The sequence below is a fragment of the Phaenicophaeus curvirostris genome, chromosome 5, assembly GCF_032191515.1.
Source record: "Phaenicophaeus curvirostris isolate KB17595 chromosome 5, BPBGC_Pcur_1.0, whole genome shotgun sequence".
NCBI lineage: Eukaryota > Metazoa > Chordata > Aves > Cuculiformes > Cuculidae > Phaenicophaeus > Phaenicophaeus curvirostris.
In genome coordinates, this window is record NC_091396.1 from 4,810,434 (window position 1) to 4,833,640 (window position 23,207).

Here is a 23,207-nt window from a genome sequence, read left to right on the forward strand (position 1 = left end):
GAATGGTTGCTGCTCCAGGTAATGTGGCAGCAAGAAATCAGGAGCTAATCCTGGTTCACTCTGTTCATTGATTCAATGCTAACTCTAGTCTTTTCTGACCTATTTTTCGTCATGGCGATTATGACTGTATTTTTTTCTGTATGCTTAGAGTTAGTCACTTTACTGGACACTGAGCTTCAAATGATATGATTTTAGTGATAAGATTTCATCAAAATACAGTGGATGGGTAAAACTTTCCTTGTATGGCTGTAACACTTCAACATGACTAAGAATCATTAGGAGGTTTATTTTATTTTTCTTCTCTGTTTGAGCAGAGTGTTTATTTGAACTGCCTTCTGTCTTGCTAGGACTGGCTTCATACATTTTGATCTCTAGCTTTGCAGAATAGTAGCTATATATGGTAAATAGAGACTTAGCACAAATAATGAACAGGTCTGGCAAGCAAACTCTAAATTTTATTAAATGATAATAGGAAACCTTAATTTTTCACTTCTTGGTAAACTATGTTGAAACTGGATCAGAACTGGCTTTTTAATTTAGTCGTAGATATCCTGGTGCTGTGAGGAGGAAAAGAAAAAGATATGGCAGTGTTTAAATCAAAATAATATTTTTATTCCAAGAACAGTAAAGTGGCTCTTGATCGGGGAGTGCAGAGATAGGGTGAGGGGCAACAGTTTTAAGCTGTAAGAGGGGAGATTTAGATTGGATATTAGGATGAAATTTTTACTGAGAGGTAGGTAAGGCACTGACACAGGTTGACCAAAGAGGTTGTGGCTGGCCCATCCCTGGAGGTGTTCAAGGCCCCATTTGATGGGGCTTTGAGCAACCTGACCGAGTTGAAGATGGTGTCCCTGCCCATGGCAGTGCAGTTGGAACTGGATGATCTTTAAGATCTGTTCCAACCCAAACCATCCTATGATTCTATGAACTGTATTTAAAGATTTTTCCAGGAGATATGATTAGAATGTGACATATGTATGTCCAAAATTGTAAATATTGTGTATTACTTTAAATATTCTTAGATAGTCCACTCAGTTTGGGAATAGTTCTGTTGTTGGTTTCATCAGTAAAACAATATTTGGTGATTTATCACAAATGCTATGTCAGATAACATGACCTCATAGAATTTTTCTTGCACTGTAGAATTCAGCATAGGAAGACACCCTAGGTTTATAAATCATAACCTTAGAGATCAGCTGGAATCAAGCTTTTTATTCAATGTACTGCTAAAAAGGGTCACCTTAAGTCATGTGGAGGTTTATGAGTAAAACAAACTCCCAAGCTGTGTTGTATTTTTTGCTGGCTTGTACATACTGTCCTATTGTTAATGCCTACCAAAATACCATATCACAGAATCACAGAATAACCAGGTTGGAAGAGACCCACCGGATCACCGAGTCCAACCGTTCCTACCAAACACTAAACCATATCCCTCAGCACCTCGTCCACCCGTGCCTTAAACACCTCCAGGGAAGGTGACTCAACCACCTCCCTGGGCAGCCTGTTCCAGTGCCCAATGACCCTTTCTGTAAAGAATTTTTTCCTAACGTCTAGCCTAAACCTCCCCTGGCGGAGCTTGAAGCCATTCCCTCTTGTCCTGTCCCCTGTCACTTGGGAGAAGAGGCCAGCACCCTCCTCTCTACAACGTCCTTTCAAGTAGTTGTAGAGAGCAATGAGGTCACCCCTCAGCCTCCTCTTCTCCAGGCTAAACAACCCCAGCTCTCTCAGCCGCTCCTCATAAGGCCTGTTCTCCAGCCCTTTCACCAGCTTTGTTGCTCTTCTCTGGACTCTCTCCAGAGCCTCAACATCCTTCTTGTGGTGAGGGGCCCAGAACTGAACACAGGATTCGAGGAGCGGTCTCACCAGTGCCGAGTACAGAGGGAGGATAACCTCCCTGGACCTGCTGGTCACGCCGTTTCTGATACAAGCCAAGATGCCATTGGCCTTCTTGGCCACCTGGGCACACTGCTGGCTCATATTCAGTCGGCTGTCAACCAACACACCCAGGTCCCTCTCCTCCAGGCAGCTTTCTAGACAGACTTCTCCTAGTCTGTAGCACTGCATAGGGTTGTTGTGCCCCAAGTGCAGGACCCGGCATTTGGCCTTGTTAAACCTCATGCCATTGGACTCTGCCCAGCGGTCCAGCCTGTTCAGATCCCTTTGCAGAGCCTCCCGACCCTCCAGCAGATCGACACTTCCACCCAGCTTAGTGTCGTCCGCAAACTTGCTCAGGGTGCACTCGATGCCTTCATCCAGATCATTGATGAAGACATTGAACAGGGCTGGACCCAGCACTGAGCCCTGGGGAACCCCACTTGTCACTGGCCTCCAGCTGGATTTCACACCATTTACCACCACTCTCTGGGCTCGGCCATCCAACCAGTTTTCCACCCAGGAGAGTGTGTGCCTGTCCAGCCCAGAGGCTGACAGTTTCTCAAGCAGAACGCTGTGAGAAACTGTGTCAAAGGCTTTGCTGAAGTCCAGGAAGACCACATCCACAGCCTTTCCCTCATCCAGTAGCCGGGTCACTTTGTCATAGAAGGCGATCAGGCCCATATCCCACTCTGGGGTTGTTTCTGTAATAAACACCTCAGCAGTGCTTGAACTGCTGCTTCGGTGCCAACAGCTTTTTGTAACTTGAGCAAAAGGACGGCTTCTAAAGGATAAAACACGGTCCTGCTCTGGGGCCAGCCAGCAGAGGGAGATGCAGTCATACACACTTTGTCCATCTGGATCATCTGCAGAGAAGGAGGAGGCTTGACTGAGTCTAAAATTGCTGTGGAATAACTCTTCCTCCGCTGCTGACCCTGCTAAGAACCTGTAGGAAAGCAGGTTACTGCTTTCCTCGTTACTGCTCTTTGGTCACACATCGTACCCCTTCCTACAAAATTTAGGAGGACAGTGCAGAATGGATCTTTTTTTCTATAGCTTATTTATATGATACTACATGTTTTCTGTGATCTGAGAAAGGATTTTAGGCATTTCAATTAAAATTGGCCTATGCAGAACCCCACTGAACAGCTGCCTGGTTCTAGTGGATCTTCTCCTTGTTCTGGTCAGGCAGCCTGTGCTTGGTGGTTCTCATCATTTTCTCTCAAGTCATGAGTTACCACTTACAGTTCGCTTGAGTCCACAGTGGCATTTGTACACCTGAAAGGATTTGACCTCTTGCATGTTTTCTGGTATTGTCTACCTGATTATGACAGATTATCATCTCTGGGGTCTTCTTCCAGGGTGGAATCATTCATTCTATGTCAGCACACGACTGGGTGGGTTTCAGAAATCATTTAGGAATTGGAACCACAGGGCTCAGTCCTTCCTTCTAAATGACACAATGGCTGTGCTGTGATTTGCTCTCCTTCATATCATTGGGCACTGGAACAGGCTGCCCTTGGAGGTGGTGGAGTCACCTTCCCTGGAGGCATTTAAGGGACGGGTGGACGAGGCACTGAGGGGCATGGTTTAGTATTTGATAGGAATGATTAGACTCGATGATCCGATGGGTCTTTTCCAACCTGGTGATTCTGTGATTCTATATGCATGAACCTTCCAGCGTAATGAAGAACTTGGGCTTCACTGCCTGCTGGCCCAACTCCAGTAAGGTGGGTACCTGATGCCCTTTTCCATCATCTGGAAAGCATCGAGTCAGGCATCAGTGTTAGGTTAGTCCAGCTGATGAATGAATTCTTCTGTAAGATTGAGTAATGTGGATTTTAATCCCCTCAGACACAGAAGGAAGCAATTTTTTCAATTACGTTTTTGTGCTAATCACCTTTAACCCGGGTATGCTGGACGTGGAGTTGGGCTATGGCATAACCCCCAGATTTAACACCTGCTATGGCCTAAGTCCTGCATACAAACAGTGTTCACAGTCCTGATCCAAGACCTCTAGGTCACACAGTTCAGGACTAAATCGATGGCCTCACCATGTTGAACTAAACCAGCTCAGCTTTAAAGATATCGTTTGGGAAAAATGTGGGAAATGACAAGAAATATAGTTAAGCAAGATTGCTTCTTAAAAATAGTTAAGCTTTTACTGGTCATTTGGTTACAAAGGGAAAATTGTTCTAATCCTAACGACTCCTAATACTGTAATGAAGCCCTCATGTCTCCTAGCAAAGTCATTGAAGAGTCACTGCCCAAATTCCTCTGTGATCACAATCTGGGAGGATCTGTCCTAGTCTCTTTCCATGAGTTATCTCAGGTCTGGCTGTGTTCTTGTACGTATGTTAATCCCCCAGCTTCTTTGGAGCTTGCTTTTGGCAGCTGTTAATAGTTAATACTTGCATTTGAAGTCTCATTGCTGTAGCCAGAATTCTCCTCCAAGATACAGTGCTCCATTCATTTCTGAAGGGCCATTCAACCCCAAGACAGATGAAGAGTAATAAGTAAAGCTGTAACCTGTCCTTTCTTCTCATAAACAGCCCAAAGAAGGGGAGAGAAATTAAGGCAAGCAAAGAGAAAATAAAACAGTAGTAATATTTGATATGAAAATAGTAGCATAATCTTACTCTAACTCTGGCTTTTGAAAGTCTGGTTACCTTAAATGGATGCTTTTCAGTGCCTAATCCCTGTCATCATCTTGGATGGGCTGACTAGATTTGTGAAGGAGTTTTAAAAATGATGGTGGAGCAAGCTTCTTCCTTGAGAACATGATGAATTTAAGCTTAAGGTGTATTTGGCAGACAGGTTGAGGGACTGTTGGAAAGACGATCAAATACTAGAAGTGTCTCCTTCGAAACAGCAATGCTGCAATGTGAAAGGTGCTTTCTTTCAGTCTAACGTTCTTACATACTAACAGTTTCTCTTGAACTACATGTAAGACTGCTAATTCCACAGGAAACTAGTTTCTTCAGAAACTCTGTGAGAAGCCAGTGCCCTGGAGGGAACAGATGTGGTATAAATGAAATTTGACCTATAGTGGCAGCCAGCCACCCAAGTCCTTTGCAGGCTATACTGTCCTTGGAATTGCTTCCCTTAGAAAAGGCAAGGTTTGTGGTAACGAGCCTGCAGAAGCCACTTCTTCCAGTAGATATCTTCTTTCCACTCCCCCTCACACCCCCCCGCCCCGAAAAAGTTCTAAGTAGTTAATGAGGCTGAAGTTGTTTTGCTTCTAGACTGGTTTGGACAGTGTGAATAAGCAGCTACTGTTCACCTTATTATTGACTGACAGGTCAGAAGTTTCCCCAAGTAAACTGTAAAACTAAAATATACTTACTAAGTTTTGCATAATCTCATTTTTCCCATCTTACCTGTTAGTGGAAAAAGTATATCCTTCTTCCCAGCAGTGATGAGGATTTTTGAAACTGCAAGTGATTTATTGTATTTTTCTGGACTTCCCATGTTTGGGTTTTAGCATCTTCAGAACAATTCATAGGTCATTGATTAGTTTGCTAATTGCAGATAGTTACTGATTATTAGTAAAAGTCTATTAATTTATAAATTCTACACTGCCTTCAATATAAAATTATATTTTTAATGAAATGAGCAATAGGTTTGTGCTTCTGTGAGCCTGAAATGTAATATTTGGCCTAATGTTAGGGTTTGGGGTATTCTATTAGCAGTCCAAGCACAGTTCACCTGCTTATTTAAAAAGATATTACACATGGGGGAGAGGGTTGTAATGCACTGAAGTTGTTCAAGAGTAAGATGAAGAAATGTTTTAAACTGTAACCTATATTCAAACATCACCTAATCTTATTCCTGAATGCCCTTGAAATTCACGTGGATCAAAGAATGCAATTTAAACCAGACATAGGCTTATACACAGGGTATGCGTTCAACATTTTGGTTAGAGATGAAGTACTGTGCTGATGTGGTGGTGAGTGGTCATTTTAACATTTTAATGGTGAGTGGTCAGGTAAGAATAATGGATGGAAAGATTTAGGGGGAAAACATGAGGAAAGAACACATGGTGTAATTCCGGTGTCATGATGGAAAATACAGACCAAAATCGTACTAACTTGGGAAGTTCAGAGTTGTCATCATCCTGCTGTTAGTATAACATTTCTTTTGAAGTCAGATTTAGAACAAATTCCTGGTTACAATAACAGGATCGTTTTGATCACTTTTATTGTATTTCAGGAACTACAGTGGAGAAATTTCTGCTGATTTTTTAGCGACTGGCAAAGTTAGACTCCTCCTTCTGATACTCCAAGCTTGTTAAATCTCTTGATCTCATTTAAGTGACTTTAATGATGAGGCAGATAAAGCGTAGTGAAGATAAACATTTAAAGGAAAACATGAAGGGTAACAGTGTTATTGCTGGGGCTAGAAGTGAACGCTTCAGAGTGCCAAAGCGGATGTTAACACACGGAATAAGCCAAAAGCTGTAATTCTTCCATGCTTTTTGTTCTTCAAGTTTCAAGCGCTTGGGCTCCTGGGCAAATCTTCTGTCAAGAGGCACCTGGGCAGCTATTTCCAAAATAACCTTGAATCAAAAGCACCAAGAGGAAGGCAGGAGCCCGTGGGCTGCCAGTCAGCTCCAGTTTTGGAGCATGTTGCTGCTCTCTTGCTTGTGTGTTTGGGATTACAGAGCCGTGCGATGCTGAGCAGATCAGAGTAGGTTTGCCCAGTCTGTTGTGCTGTTTGCTGCTCCTTCTCTTCCTAGTACTTAAGTAAGTAAGGAATGCCTATCCCTTGGCTGTCTGTTTTCAAAATTGGAAAATTCATATTCGTGCATTTAAGAGGTGAAATGAATATATATGAAGTGGTAGAGTTGTCAGACCATAAAAGCAGGTGTGCTGTTGGCTGTATATGTGCTTAAGTAGGGAGTGCAGACAGAAGTGAAGTGACGCAAACCACTGGTTTTTACTGATCCCTGGCATAGCCTTGTTTCTTCGTGTGCCTTTCAGACGCGGGAAATAAATCACTTCAGCATCAGAAGTACCCCAAAAATATTGCACTTGGAAGGGCTTATTACAGCATTCAAGATTTCAGAGGCACAGAACGGGTGTGTTTGGCTAAAGAAAAGAGAACCTTAAAGGTCCAGGTTATCTAGGGAACTCCAAAGCAAATTTATGCCTGTAATACAGCACAGGGAGCCACTTTCTTACAGAAAAAAAGGTATCACCTAGAAAGTGCACTGTACATTCCCGTTGTGTGTTAGAAGTGCACAATACTGCTATTGTTTGACTGGAGTCTTAATATTCAAAGAAGCTTCGTTAATTCTGCTAGCTTGCTGACAAAGAGTAAAACCATGAAGATGACTATTAAGCATTAATTCCTGAAATGATTAGAAACTGCTTTTAACCAGCATCATTACCATCTTGCCGTCTGCTCGTTAAGTATTACTATATTTTACTTCCTTAAAGGCAGTCATCCTCGTTGGCTGTCGGTACCATCCCTAAAGCATCTGTTTTCCCCCAGGTCAAGTATTTCAACTTTTCCTTATTTTGGGACAGCTAGAAAAATACTTCCAAGTGTTTGGTTTTGCATTGAATGTGCTTGCAGAATTGTTAAAATTCATGAAGCTAGAAAGGCATCTAGTACAAGTTTGTCATATTTTTTAATAAGAGAAGTCAAAGAAATCACAGCTAATCATTAACTGGCCTAATACAGTTGTTTGGACTGCAGTGGGTTATTGGAGAGGAGAGAGTAGGATACTGGCATTCCATATTATGTAGGTGTATGATAGGACAATATATTCAGGTAGCATTGAGTATTGCTAGAGTTATACGTATGCAGGGTAGTATCTCCTGGTTTTATTCCTCCTTGAGTAAAACCTTATAAGATTATCAGAAGAATATCTTCGTTACGTTCTTCTTTCTCATAAAGCAAAAATCTGCAGCAATAATTCTGTTGTTTTCATAAAGACAAGATGGTTTCTGAGACTCAAGGCAGTTTTAAGCTTGAAGGGATGGAAAGGAAAGAAAAGAAAGTAACAGCTGGAGGTTTATGGCACAAGTAGCTTTTAATCTCCTCTGTACTAACCGATACATATCAGAGAATATTTTTTTCATTTATTTTAAAGTGTATTTATTGTAAATGCATTTGTCTCCACAGAATTTAGCAGCTAGTACCTTTCACCTCTGCATGCAGGACTTAAAATGTAATTGGGTTTGGCGTCTGTTTGGAAAGAAACATTCCAGGGTAGAAGACATTACATGTAATAAATAGGATCTAGAGCTTTTAATCTATGATTACATAAACTTGTTTCAAAATAAGAAAATCTGTCTTATGTTGTTCTTGGATGCAAGAAACCTGTCCTACTGGTATTGTGGGTAAAAGTTGTTGTCTGTCTGTGCTTTTTTACTGGGTTCTGGTTAGAGAAACTCAGGGTCTAGTTGTCAAAGATGCCGAAGGCCAACTTCCGTTGACTTACGTATGATTTATGAGTGCTTAAAGCCAATGAAAATCTGACTGTTAGTTGTCAGTTTGAAGCAACTGCAGAATTATTCTAATTAATCTGCTGAGCTTCTATGTAAAGGATAAAAGCTCCTAATGCCAGTGAAAAGGCTTTCAGCTGATTTCAGCATGGCTAGCTCTTAAGAATAATATATTTCCTTTCACATATTCAGAGTAATAAGAATGGAGACCCATCTATGTCAGCTGAAGTTGATCTTTGATCTCAAAGGACTAGACACATGCCAGAAACCTGACAGCAAAGCTGAAAGCTGCATTTTCCAGTACATGTACAAGGGGTATTCATATAGAAACATGTTTCGTGTGCAGACAAGTATCTGCAGTAAAGCAATTGGCGTATTTGCATTAGATGTTTTTGCAGAATGCTGTTTGTGTGTTTGTATAACAACATGGTCTTAAGATCTACTTTTCTTGTCTTTTCTTTTCCTTCCTTTTATTTTAGTAGCATAAGGAAAAAAATATTCTTCCACAGTAGTATACTTATAAAATATGTCAAACAAAAGTTAGAATGACAGACCTCAGGCGCGTTCTATGTGAGTTACAGTGAAACTGCTCCTCGTGCTTTTTACAGTCCTTGTTTATGAGTTTGGAGAATCATGTCCCCACAGATTTGCTGAATGGAGAATATTCTTGTATCTGATTTAAAGGGCTTAACAACCTCTTAGTCAGTCTCCCCAGGGACCCTCCTTGTTGTTCTTGGGGGAGGGGCTGTACAGGTTTATACACCTAACTGAAATGCTAACCAGCAGATTGTGCAGGGCTTGCTGACTGGTTACCATCCCAATTTTAGAAATGTAGTAATCAAATTTGACTTGGGTAAAGTACATCAGTTGCAGTAACATCTCGCCAGCAGAGGCATCGCTGGCTGCAGCGAGGAGCATCTGTCCTTTCTTGGTGTCGATGAGGGTGTCTCTCTGTTAGGGAGAGAGCTGTGTGCCTTGCTAAGCAAGAGGAAGGTGTCCTGCATATCTGGGTGTTATTTTGTGCGCTACTGTCGGTTCGCTAAGAGTGGCTAAAGGATTAAGAGGATACAATCCTTCAACTCGTAACTCGGTGAGGTATGTTGTGTGTGAGTTGTTAGAGGTATTCCAGTGTCAGGTGTGTGAAAATTTATCCAGTGTGCTTACAGAGCTGTCGGCGCTGCTCATGCAGAGGTACCTGGGTTGATGCACTGGTGGTGGTAGCACAGAGCTCTCTCCATGCCACCTTCTTGAGAGGCAAATGGGACCTGCCTTTGTAGTTTAAAGCTCGCTCCCATAGATCTGTGGTCAGAAACACTTTAAGAAATGAAGCTAAACCAAGAGAAAAATACTCCTGTTTTATTTTGACTCTTGGAACTTGTTTATTACTGTTGTGAAAGGCCACAAAATATTTTAAAACACTATTGAGATGTTGGTGTAGGGCAGTGCCTTGAGAAACTATTCAAGAAGGGAAGACTGGTGTAACTTCTTAATTTCAGTATTAATACATTAAAATATGTTATTCATAAACGGAACCAGAGTAGTAGGTAGTTGTTCGGTTTTTAAAACTTTCTTTACTTGGTTACCACCACATCCAGAGGTTACATTAGTGATGGGTATTGCTGTCTGCGTTGGTACAGACATCAGCAAAAATGCTGGATGACACACTCTGCGTTCCTGTGAGGAATTGTTCCGGGTGATCAACAACATCTATCTACATCTGTTCTTGTCCACCACATCATTTCTTTTCACCTAAGATTAATTTTTTTGTTTGTCTAAACTAGAAAGTAAGAAATGTGCTGTGTTAGCAATTTGTGAAGTTTCATATATACACCTGGACCTCCTTAATATCTAAGAACAGTAACATGTGCAGATGTTTCTAGGTCACAGGTGCAGACAGAATACAATGTAGGAGCAAAACGAAGGTTGAAAGGTCATTCCTGCTGCAACTTTGATTCCTCACATAAACCTTGGTATACTCATTGTTCATGGAAGATCGACAAAATCTAGGAAGAATTCAATGTGGTTTTTGCAGTTAACTTGTAAAAGGGTTGAGATTTCCATCATGTTTCAGCCCACACAACAGAGTTCAGAATGGTACAAACATGCAGTTTTTGGACAGGAAAGTATAATTAATGATAGCATTGACAAATATTATGTTACTTCCATCTAGGCAAGCTTAGTGAAAGTTTAGTATTCTTGTTTGTCACAGTTGTGTTGAAATTCAGTTCTTACTGATAAGATAGAGCATAAGGTGTAACAGAGAATGGTGAGAGGCAAAAAGTATCTCCCATCTCATCAAGAATGAAGGTTTCCTTGCTTCATGTTCCGAGTAACATTCTTAAGTTAAAAGCGGGGAAATTGCAATCTAGTTAAAAACGTGGAGAAGATAGGAGCTACAATGCTGTCTGAAAGTTTTGTTGTTTTACTAAACGTGACATTTTGGTTTGCTCTTTCAAAGGTACATGACCGATGGTGGTCTAGGCCTGTACACTCGAAGGCTAAACCGGCTGCCTGATGGCATGGCTGCAGTGCGGGAGACGATGCAGCGTAATACTTCACTGGGACTCGGAGATGCTGACAGGTAAGGTCTCACTCAGCAAATACTTGCCTATAGTAGTGCATTTGATTTGCACTCTACCTAATGCGTATTTGATCTCTAAGATTAAATAGCTTTGAGAATTCAGATACTGACTGTGGATATAAGCTTCTCCCAAGCATTTCAGGTTATATGCTCGCAGAGGTTCTGGGATAAATGCTGGCTTTATCTTCTGATTTCTTTGCTGAAAGTTTGTCTGGGCTTTAGTAGACAGAACACAACAAAAAGAAAATGTATAACTTCTATTTGAATAGTGTTTGAAATAAAAAAAGACGGAATTGTCTTATCTTCACTGATTCTTCCAAGTCAGGTCATTCAGTGTGAATGGTCAAGGGCAAAGATCAAGAATTAGGGGACTAAAAATCCATAATTTATGGGAGTGCAGTCATAAAGGAAGCAGGGGAGATGGACAGTAACGAGACGTATCTTCCGTTACAGTTGACATAAATGGGTTAAGTACTTGTGCTTTCAGTGGTGTCAGCCTATAGCTGCTTATTTCCCTTCCTGACACAAAGATGGATGACTGTTACTGTTGATGTAGTAAGTTAACCATATCCCTTATCTTCTGTGAGAAGACCCTGAGTATAAAATGTGGATTTTGAGTTACACATTTGAACAAATTTATGAACTAAAGTTTTTTTTCTCTTTTTATTTTGTTATCAAGAATGCATTCCTGGGACATAATGCAGTGATTGAGTTAGATATTACTGATACTTTATTGATAGTCATGCATGGATTATTAAGGAAATAGAAGTGATAGAGAATCTAGCTTTGTTTTCAAAGAAAGTCGTACTAAATTTGCTTGTTGTTCTCTGATGTTAGTAAAGAGCAGAATGGTAAATCTAAACAAAACGACTAAAACCTCTTGGAAAATCTCACTTCTGTTTCAATTACTGTGTCAACATATGCTTGCCAGTTGTAAAACATACCTGAATTTTTCAGGAGTTGGTATCTCTGAAATTTGCAACTAGAAACCTGTACTTGGCCCCAGCGCTTGTTCCTGGTTGTGGGTGAAAGCACCAGGTGATGCAACTGAAGAGCAATCAAGTGTCATTCCCATCTGTTGCTGTGTCTTCAGAACATTGCCACTTTAACAGAAGCTCTCTGTTTAGAATACAGAATTGGTCTAATATAAATTATATTGTTGTTTAAGTAACAGTCAGTCTTCAGGAGAGCTAGTGATGCATTCCTCATCACTGATTCCTTCTCCCGTCCAGTATTTTCTGTGCTTGCAACACTTTTTCTTGGCATGTAAATTACTCTCACACTTTATTTGCTAAACTCCTTCCCTGAAGACATCATGCATCAAGACCAATTACATACATTCAACAAGAGAGATTATTTGTATGTTTAAACGTATTCCTTTTGGAATGGGATTGTGACACACTGAAGTGCAATCCCTAGTTCACATCAATTTTTTCAGCTTTGAAATCATTCTTTCAGTTCATGTGGGAGGATGAACTTCACACACAATGAAGACTTTGTATGGCTGGCAACACAGGATCACAGAAAAATTACCTTTGGTCTAGAGTCAGTGACATTATTATGTGTTGTTTTGATTTAGTCTGTCCTACTTCTACTGCAAGCCTACTCACTTTATGCAGGAAGTCAGAGTTTTCTGACAGTGATTTAAAAATAGCTTTTTGTTGGTAGCTGGGTGATCATGATGAGCAGTTTAAACAAAAAATTAATCATGGTTTGAGCAGCAGTTTTACAGGGTGAAAACTGGGATAAGGAAAAGGAGTTGAGTAAAACAGTGTAGTAATTGATTGCTTTCTTCGTTCTATGGCTGGAGGCAAGCAAGAATACCAAGTCAGTTTATTAATACACCCAGAAAACATATGAAGATTACATTTAACTTGTTCAAAGCAGGTGGTAATTGAATGCATGGGAGGAGGAATATGAACGGCTATGAACCTTCGACTATAAGGTTAATCATTACATTGTTATCAGAGGAATTTTTGCAGTGTGCTTGCTTGCTTGCTTGCTTTCTTGTGTTATTAAGTGTAGAAGTTTAGCTGAGAAGCTTTTACTTGTTGGCTCTGGTGACATAAAGCATGGACCTTAGAAGGTAAATTTTCCCCTGCAGCAGGAAAATCCAAACAAGGCAATTTATTTTAATGCTTGATTGCAAGGTTAATGGAATCACTGCACAACACAGCTGAGCTTATTCACTTCAAGACAATTTCTGTCTGCATAGAAAAAAAAGGCATTTTTAATGAAAAAAAGCACTAAAAATGCCTTTTTATTTAGTTTCTGATTTTTTAAAAGGTTGCAAATTAGCCACCTATGCTTTTCTCTCCTTTCTGTATATGTTCTTGATGTGTACCATCTGGTTCTTTTAGTGGATTTCACATTTTTAGGCACAGCGCCTTGATCTGAGACTGAATTCTGCCCTTACTTTCATATATATAACTTGCATTTACACATGCATATAGAGAAAAGGGAAGAAATTTGAAATGTAGATTTGAGTAAATCTTTCTGTAATTGCTTGCTTTGTATAACCTATGATTTAGAGAAGATAATTCAGACCTATGCTGATTTATCATATCCTTGTGAATAGGACAGGAGACTATATTAATCAGTGTGAGCTTGTCAGGAGTAACTGTAGTACTGACTAATAGACCTTAGGGAAATGTCTATATGACTTTGGAAAACAATCCTCAGTGAAGAAGTGCTTAAATAACTACTTCTGAGCATGATTAACTTGTATTGTTTCATTTCTACGATTTAATTTGAGGTTTCATGCATTACTTGTCTTTGCATAAGAGCGTACGGCATAAAAAGGTCTTCCCAGCTTCTGGCTGTAAAGGACCTGTCTCATCAGGTAGCAGTTTGCATTGTCTTGGTACTTCGAACAGCTACAGCATTGGTCCACTGTAGGCAAAACATGGCTCAAGTGTTGAACATGAGCTCCCAAGAGTGTTTTTATATCATGGTTCAGATCTTTCACTACAGTGACAGTCATCAGCTTTAAAACAGAAGCAAGAACGTTCATTTCTAAACACAAGCTGAAGAGCAGTTGTTATCAATTGGTCAATACCTAAGAGCCAGAGGAAAAAATTGAAGGAAAGGCATGATATGGTGTCTGTGTGCTGTAGAAAAGAGAGAGATGGATGATTCATTGCTGGCCTAACAGGGAGGGATTAACTAGGGAGAGGGAGCAAATTATTACAGCCTGTAAAGGCTGTCTCTTCATTGAATCTATGGCTTTTAATATCCCCCAGAGTTGTTATTTTAATACTCTGGTTTATGTATTGAAGATGCTCTCTAGAACTCCCTTGACAAGGAGAAGAGGTCAGAGATAAATGTGTTAAAATTGTCTCCCATGGGTACCAGGTGCTTTTTAAATTTGTGGCTTGCATGTGAACTCATTCAGTGGGCACACTAATACTGGTTTGGTTTTTTACGATTCTTGTTACTGTGCACATAATTTGGGGGATACTTATGGTACACTGGATGAAGTCCACCACATTTGAGGAGTACTTCTGTAGGATTTGGTGATAGTGTCAATCCTGTTTAGAGAGGCATGTTGAGAAGTGTTGGGAAGTTGTGTTTGTTTCTCGGACTTGGTCTAATTTTATTCATTGCATGCTGGTCAGCAGAGAGTTTACTTCCAGCATTCCAAAATATCGGGGACCTTGGTAGCAGCAGCAGAGCTGTCTGCTAGGATGGCATCAAGTCATTCTCGCCGTTCGTGGAGCTGCTCAGTGTGGATGACAGTATCCCCAAGACCTCTGACTCAGGCCTGAGGCTCCAGCAGTCCAGCAATATCAGGATGGGGCCCCAGCAGCTGTGGCAGGATGCGGAGAGGGACCTGCCAAAGCACAAGAGCACCATTCCAGATCACCCCAGCAAGCGCAGGGTTCTTGCAGTCGGCACTGGAGTGGGAATGTGGGATTAAACCCACAGCAGGGCTGAGAGGGAGACAGGGGTAGGGTGGATGGGGGACAGCTAACTGATATGTTTAAAGTTGGGTGGTGCTTACAGCTCTGTACACCCAGTACACCTCCACATCTGCGGTGCAGCAGGAGAAGCTGTCAGGTATCCACAAGTTTGAGCTCCTATCTAAAATGCCACGTATTTCCTAAGCAGTTATCGCTTTCAACTGCTGAGAATGGTGACTCCTGTCTGAAGAAGGTAACGGAAATTCTTTTGGGCTGACTGGCATTGAAAGAAAGGGTGACCACCTTCATGCCCACCAAGGCAGATGAGCTGTTCAGGCAAAATCCTATTTCTGTGGCACTTCCGAAAGAGGTGCACTCCCTTCTCTCCTCTCTCAGACCTTATCTAACAGCTGGAACAGAGTTGTCATGAAGTAGGGAAAGTCCCATTTGCTATGTACCTCTACACACACAGAAGTGTAGAAATCGGAGCATATGGGCTGTGCAGGAATGGAAAATCCTTCTGGGTTGCAATGTATTGGCAGGGACAAGAGTGCGTAACTGTATTTTTCTTGCTCTGGGATTCTTGAAGCTACTGCATTTACAGAATCACAGAATCAGTAGGTTGGAAAAGACCTCCAGGATCATATAGTCCAACCATTCCTATCAACCACTAAACCATGCCCCTGAGCAATTTATATCGGGCTGTTCCTTGGTGGCCAAAAAGCTCTTCCATACTGGAGGTCCTGTCTTTAAGTCCTATTCTGCTCATGGTACAGGGATTTTCCAGCAGTCCGATAAGGTAACTTTCTGACCTTTTTACAACAGCTAATAGTATTCAGAGTGAAGCTGAGACTTGACAGAACAAGGAGTCACTTTGCTTCTGATCTTTTTGAGTTGAGCCTCAGCATCCTGAGGCTTAAACAGCTCGGTGTTAATGCAGCTGCATGGGGCTTAATAATGCTCTGCTATATTATATAGACAGGCATTAAAGCTTTGGTGTGATAGTCTTGTGTTGCTGCAGTGTATACTGTTAAATATACGTTTGGCCAGGATAAATAATTACATACGCTACAGTGGAAACACTTGGAGCTACACTGTGCTATTACAACAGTACTATAAGAATATGTGTAATTTGTTTTTATTAGGAGAGGTTTTGGATATTCTCACTAAAAGTACATTTATTTTATTAACACTGATTACTGCGACTTGAGACTACTTAATTTGATATAAGGGACATTGGAACTGTGCAAAACCTCACAGGGAGCCTGAGTAACTCCCACACTGCTAGCGGCTGTGTATGTGTGTCCAGGTATATGTGGTCAATAAGTAGCTAGAGGATCAGTGCTAAACATGGCAAGTCTGATTAGTGCCTGAGCAAAGTCCAAGGGCTGAGGTCAGCTCTTTTTAACTTGATGATTTTTTGTTGTTGTCGTTTCTTAAGTGACAAAGGCTCGGCTCAGCAGCTTCTGTGCAGTTACCACGTGCTCTCATCCGCCTCAAGTAATGTTTCTATCTTATTAATCTAATTTTAACCGTAAAGTTTATCCTCTCCGATTATGTTGTTAGTTCACGTTAATTTTCATATATATCAACTTATTCATTCATTTTAGTTTGGGGGAAATGAGCAAACCACCTTGGGTGTTCAAAGAGGTTTCATTCCTTCTTTCGTGTTCACTGTCAAGCTTGATTTCTTCTTCTTATGAAACTTGCAGCAAGAAATACTCTTTGTAACATGACTTAATGCCTTAAACATCTCTTTGAAACTGTTGAAGTTATTTGATGCTATCTGATATGCGCATGCATGGTTTTATGTTTCATTTGCATTTGGATGCATAAATTTCATTTTACTTTCAGAGAGGACTGAAACATAATGTTGCTTTTGCAAAGTGAACTGGTTTGAAAGCAGAAGGGCAGAGCAGAATGTTATCAGGAAACAGGTAGAAATGTATTCATAGACAACTGTATGTGGGGAGAAGGGAAAAAGAGAAGGCAGAATCGCTGACTTGAGTCTGTGGGAAAGAGAGATGAGTATGCTGTGCCAACTGATGTTCACAGGGTTTATGTTCATCCAGGAAAGCCTTATACTCCACTTAATCTATATTTTGAGACTGTAGGCATTCTCTCTGGACTTGTAGCTAAAGAATGTACCCATCTGTTTGTGCTTTAATAGCATTTCTGAACCAAAGGACTCCTGAGATGGATCAGGTGGTGGCAGGAAATCTGCATTTCTATGTATCTGATGTCTTTAATGTGCATGCAAAAGAAAGACACAAATTTTCTGAAAGAAGATTGTGATTTCAAGCTGAAGTCCAGATACGAGTTCTGTGCTCTCATTTCTGTTGAAATTCTTTGTTGGATTCTAGTTATAACCACTCAGCCATTTTTTTTGTTAATATGGATTGAAAGTACCGATGCCATATGGCAGCATGAGTTTCCTGGTCGTTGCTTTTGGTCAGATCGTGCTAGTGGTTTGGCATCCAACACCAACATCCAGAAGGTTGAAACAGAGGTGTGGTTTGCACACTGTGGTATAGAGTTTGGGTCTCTTGCTGTTTGGGGTTTTTTTATCGGCTGACCTTATATTAGCTGCAAGGAGCTAAACACGTGGCTAATAAGGATTCTTTCCTGTGAGTCTTGCCCTGTGTTTTCCTTCTCTCCATCACAATTCCAGTCATACTTGAGCCACTTATTTACCTTTCCTACATGACCTCCTCTGTGCTTCCAAAGTGTTTTCTCTTGCAGACATTGATCTCTCCAAGCAGTGCATTCTGCTTTCAATACTGGGCTTTACTGGGCTTTCATCGTGTCTACCTCTGTCCTCAGTGCAATACTGAAACCTAGCTTCGTCCATGAAATGTCTTTGAATCTTAAAGTCGTTCCCCGCTTTGGACACATTCTCTTATTTAGTGATGTCAGTCTCGGATTTCACTTTCAGATTTGAACCCCACTGAAATGAGGGTGCTTGTAATACACAGTGATGCAGTTAAGTTTATTATGGCAATGTATATGCTATTGAGTCATTTAGGAACAAGGGATTATTTTAGAAAGAAAAAACTGAGAGCCAAAGGTAACTTAGGACTTGGCTCAGCAAGGCTGGGTGAGATCATGGGAGAAGAACAAAACTTTCTTTGGCCATTTTCAGGAATAGTAGTGAATTTAAGTTGTAACTTAAGGAGAAGTGATTCAAGGGACAGAAGGAAAACATGTAGTGATTGTAAGGAAAATCCCTCTGACACTTACTGACTTGTAAACTAGTCTGTGGGAAGTATGTCCTTTGAGGCTTAAATAACTACTTCCAAGCACGATTAACTTGGATTGTTCTGCTTTTACAATTTAATTGGAGGTTGTGCACATTACATGCCTTTGCATAAGAGTTTAAGGCATAAAAAGATCTTCCCAACTTCTGGCTATAAGGACCTGTCTCATCAGATAGCAGCGTGTGTTGTCTTGGTACTTCCAGCAGTTTTGGCATTGGTGGACTGCAGGTAAAACACTGCTCAGGTATGAACGTGCTCTTCAAGAGTGGTTTTGTATTATGGTTCAGATCTTTGATGACTACAGTGACAGTCTTGTCATATACTTAGTTAAAAACAAGATCATATTCAGTTTAGCTCTTAGGAGGAGTTGTGACTGAATCTGGATCCTGACAGAGAGCAGAATCTCAGTAGCTTTTCCTGCTTTTGGCCAGATTTATGGGTGATCGCAGAGGAGACTGTGGACCCAGGAAGGAGATGGTCAGGAAAGAGAAGCATGAACTGAGCAGAAAGCCAGAGGACATTCCATGCGCTACATGGATATGTCACTAAGAAGAAGGTCATGGAGTTCAGATTATTTTCAGATGCAATGATTTATAGGAATATTTACAAATGGTAAAAATTACAGCTTTCAAAGACAGCTGAGGGGCAGTATTTTGCTGTTACTTTGCATTTTATAAAAACAGATTAGGGTCATCCATATGTCTCTTGGCTCAGGTAATACACAGCGCTTCACGCTGATTTGTGGAGTAAAAAAACCCTTTCACTGGAGTATGTCTAAATTCACTGACTGCAATTACCTTGTTGAATCCTCTTATGGTGATGAGATGACTAAAAAAGATGTGTTAGTGTTCAGTGCTGGAGGGAGATTGTTGGACTGTGTTAATAACCATGGGAATGGTTATTGGTTCACAGTTCAGAAGGGCTGAAAAGCAGATTGCAGCAAGTCATCAAGCTGGGGGCAATGCTGGCCTGTTCTGAAAAGTGGAGAGTGAAGGAGATGTCAGTGCTTTTGGAAAGATGCAAATTCATCTGAAAGCAGAGACACAGTGTTGGTGGATATCACAGTAGAAGCTGTCCATTGAGGGTTCTATTGCCTGTACAGAGAAATGATTCATAATTTGGGTAGCCAACTCCTATCTTTAAACTTCGATGGTGCTTACAGCCCTCTATATCCAATACACCTCCACATTTGCAGCGTAGGAGGAGAACATGTAAGGTATTCAGAACTTTGAGCTCCTATTTGAAATGCTATGTTTTTTATAAGCAATCACCTCCTTCAACTGTCCGGAATGGCCACTCCTTTGTTAAGAAGGTAATAAAGTAACAGAGACGCTTTTGGGCTGACTGATGTCAAAAGAAAGGAAAGGGTCCCCAGCCTCATGGTCATTGAGGCAGAATAGCTGTTCAGGTAAAATGAACTTGTAAACTAGTTTCCAGGAAGTCTGTCCTTTGGGTTTTAAAAACTGATACGAACCGAAGCAGAATCACATGTTAGAGGGAGAGTGATGTGAAGAACCAAAGAAGGGTTTTCCAAATTAACCAATTTATTTCATTATTAATGGTTGAAGGCAAGACTTTTACTTGTAATTTGTTAGATGTGCCTGTTATGATGCAAAATGTGAATGCTTCCATTAATCTAACTAGTACCTCGGGGGAGAAGAGGTTATTTGTGATTTTTATTCTGTTGTCCCTCATGCAGTTCACTTCATTAAAGTCTCTAAGCAAAAATATCCAATCACCACTCCTAAATTCTAGAGGAATTCACTGAATAGAGTTGTCTTTATCAGTACTAGTCTGTGTTAAATGTCTGACAGTAAAATTAGACAATGTTTCACAGCTCAGCCTTAAGATGGCCACTTTTTTTTGTTGAAATAGGACTGAAAGATGAGAGGCTAGTTTAAAATTATTTTCATGTCATTATTGCACTGGGATAAAGGGTTTGGGGATTTGCTCTTGTTTTTACCTTACAGATTAGTGATGCAGTGATTAAGCTTCTAATGTAAAATGTCAGGTTGAGGTCTCTGCTGTGCCTGACTGGACCAGAGATCTCAGTTTTGACCTGCTCTGTTTGGACTGTTTAACAATATTTCTCTCTGTCTCTCCTGCCAAAGTATTTGCTGGAAATAATACCCACACAAGATACTGAAAGGTGTTAGTAAGACTCTCGGCTATTGTGGAGCTATCAGATCATGGAAGTGGGATGGAAATAACTCAAGTTGAAGTCCTTGAACTCCCACATCTCTCCTGGATGATTTAAAAACTGAAAATTAACAAAAGGCCCAAGGGAGTCATCTTAGTGTTAAGAGTTACATTTTTTTATGAACCAAGAGGATCTCCAATGATAGTTAATTAAAAAAAACCAATTCAAACCAGCTCTAAAACATCACTGTAGCAGTAGCAGAGACGGCAGTTTAAGAGTTTTAGCTAAAGCTTGCGAAAGGAGAGGAGAGAAATTTCCAACTGGACTCCAGTTCTTGCTTCTAATCTGCTTTTGTGTTGCCATTGTAGTGTAAGGGTTGTGGTTTGTTAGAAGGTAGGTCTACGGAGTTCTCAGGATCTCAAAGAAAGAGTGGTAGGGAACACTCTGGGCCTAAATACATATTGCATATGAAAAACTACATCAATAGAAAACTGAGCTGGTGCGTAGTCCATCTGCTGCAACAAGGTCATTGTGGTAGAGCAGTCGCCCACCTCTGCCGTGGATTTATCTCCTGCAGTCAAACAGGAATCATAAGTGGTGGGGAAAAGGCATCCTGTCATGAAAGGATATATCAAATCATATACTTACAGACAATTTCAGTTCTGATATTTCCCTTTCAATTTCTCCCACACCTATTTCTAACTTTTCCAGGCCCACTTAATGCTTTTTGTCCCAAGTCTCTTGTTTTTGTGCTGCAGGTCCCAGCCTTCAACTTCGGAGTTTCCATCTAGATTTGTTTTCCCTTTTCTTTTTTCCACTTTATTCTCCACATACAGTCTCTGCTTCCCTTCTAGACTTAATTGTCCTTGTTCTCCAGGGCCCTCCAGAACGGAATAAAACATTTATATTGTAAGACAAGGTTTCTTAGAAAAGATGGATATAGCTTAATAGTGAAATCTTGTATATTTTCCAACAATACTCAGGAATTGTTGTGCTGGTTTTACATGAGATCAAGGTTCATCTTTAGGTTGGCATGCAGCTTGGAAAACTTCAGGCCAAACAGCTCAATTTTGGCAAAATGATAAGTAATTGGAGTCATTTCCCCTGCTAATTTCTTCATTTCTGTAACACAGCCATTGATGAAGCAGAGGGTGTAACCTCCAAGAGAACAAACATGCGGCACAAAACCCAACAGGGCTGGGGCTGAGGAAGGAATTACTGGGCAAGGAACGGTTTTACAAATTTTTGCTCTTACAGAAATTCTAGGAAAGGTTAAAAATAGTCCTGCAGAGACCCTTGACCATCAGGACTTCTGCAGGGTAGGATGAGTAAATGGTGCCAGCATCAGTGACACAGCTCGGCAGACAGGACTAACAGAAGTGATCCAGCAAGAAAACCACGCTCAGATGTACTAAAAAAAAAAAGTGTAAAATTGTACTTTTCTATTACTTTTCATGGCTGGAATGATTAGAAGGGTAAATTAATCTGAAGTACGATATGAGAACAGTGGCACAACATTAAAAAGCTTTCTTGACTTTGCACAGTTGAGCTTCTGTGTTCTCCCACTTTCCCATTTTCTCCCTTAAGGAAAAAAAAAAAGAGTGAACATGAAGCCTAACTGCTTTTAACTTGTTATCATTTAAGAACTGCAGAGAGATAATGTAGGTGAAGTTGCATATATTAATGGATCATTTAAAGAGCCCGCAGTTCAGTAGTGATGGGGGCGGAGGGGAATGCAGACCAGGGGAGAGGGAGGCTCCGCTGAGCTTTGAACTGGATCAGATGCTTGAGGGCAATTAAACACACAAGATTTCCCCCTTTAAACAAAGGCACAGAAGGGAGTTGCCCTGTTTTCTGTGCTGTTAATCAAGAGGAGAGAAGAATGTGTAAACAAGAAAGAAAAGATGGTGCTGTATAAAGAAAAGATGTTAGACCCCAGCAGGAGGCCAGCTTGAGTTGCATCTCAATAAATAATAAGCGCTTGTTATGCTAATAGTCACTATTTTCAATAACATGATTTGCATACAGATCATATGCACGTTAATTACACTGTGCACAGCCAATAATGCACATCTTAGGTTTTGTCCTCAGCGTTTTCACTTGTAAAAATGATGCATCACGTTAATGAATATTACAAAGGTTTGGAGAGTGAATAAATAGCTGATACAATGAACATACCAAGCTAGATGGGCCCTGGAGATAACCAGGCATACCAGGGAAGGAGCCCAGGATTAGTGTCACTGCTGCCACTGACAATATCTGTCCTTGCACCTGATTATAATGAAAATAAAATGGAACAAAAGGGTGCATGAATGTATGATAATGCAATGATGCATGATAATAATCCTGAGTTAGCTAATTACTGGGGGGGAGGGGTTGTGTGTATTGCTGTGCCTTTATACTGGAGCATGTTTAGTAGTTTTATGGTGACTTTGTGTCACCTGGGGGAGGACAGGCAAGATCAGGCTCTGGGGAGCAGTGGAATAGCCTGAGCAGAGTTACTTCTTGGAAAATGAGCAATGCCTGGCATTTTGTGACCGTATTTCTGACTGTTAGGAAGATTGGACTTTTGGTGAGTTGGGTCTGAAGAGCAGCTCCACGTATTCTTTCTAGTCTTCCCTCTTTTCCCACACATCATCTGGATGTCCAGCATTTCTCACTTTGTTATATCTAACTGAAAGTTCCTACTTGTCCTCCTGACCTACGAATTTAAGTGAATCAGGTGAGTACAAATTGGCCCATAGAATGAGAATGTCATGGGGCAGAGATGAATGACGCTCTATAAAATGTAATGATGTGATAGCTGAAGTTGCTTTGTGCTGGATCTATATCGCATCCGGCCCCACTTCACTCTTGTCAGATGTGCATCTGTAAAGCATAATGAATACAGTTCAGGTGTCTCTGAAACATGTTTCATAACACCATGTAGTTGTGCCTTCTGTATTAGTAGCTGCACTGATTTTTTCTGATAGTGTTTTGACATCACTGAGCTCTGCTTTC

General features: G+C 40.8%; 1 protein-coding gene across 5 annotated transcripts in view; it reads left to right on the forward strand.

Annotated features, from left to right (window-relative positions):
* The window catches only part of NAV2 (neuron navigator 2), a 419,911-nt gene that overhangs the window by 322,832 nt on the left and 73,872 nt on the right, over positions 1-23,207 (forward strand). For all 5 annotated transcript variants that reach the window (XM_069857433.1, XM_069857429.1, XM_069857431.1 and 2 more), the window contains one exon: positions 10,786-10,908. In XM_069857433.1, the coding sequence (XP_069713534.1) occupies positions 10,786-10,908 (123 nt within the window). The remainder of the gene's footprint in view (positions 1-10,785; positions 10,909-23,207) is intronic.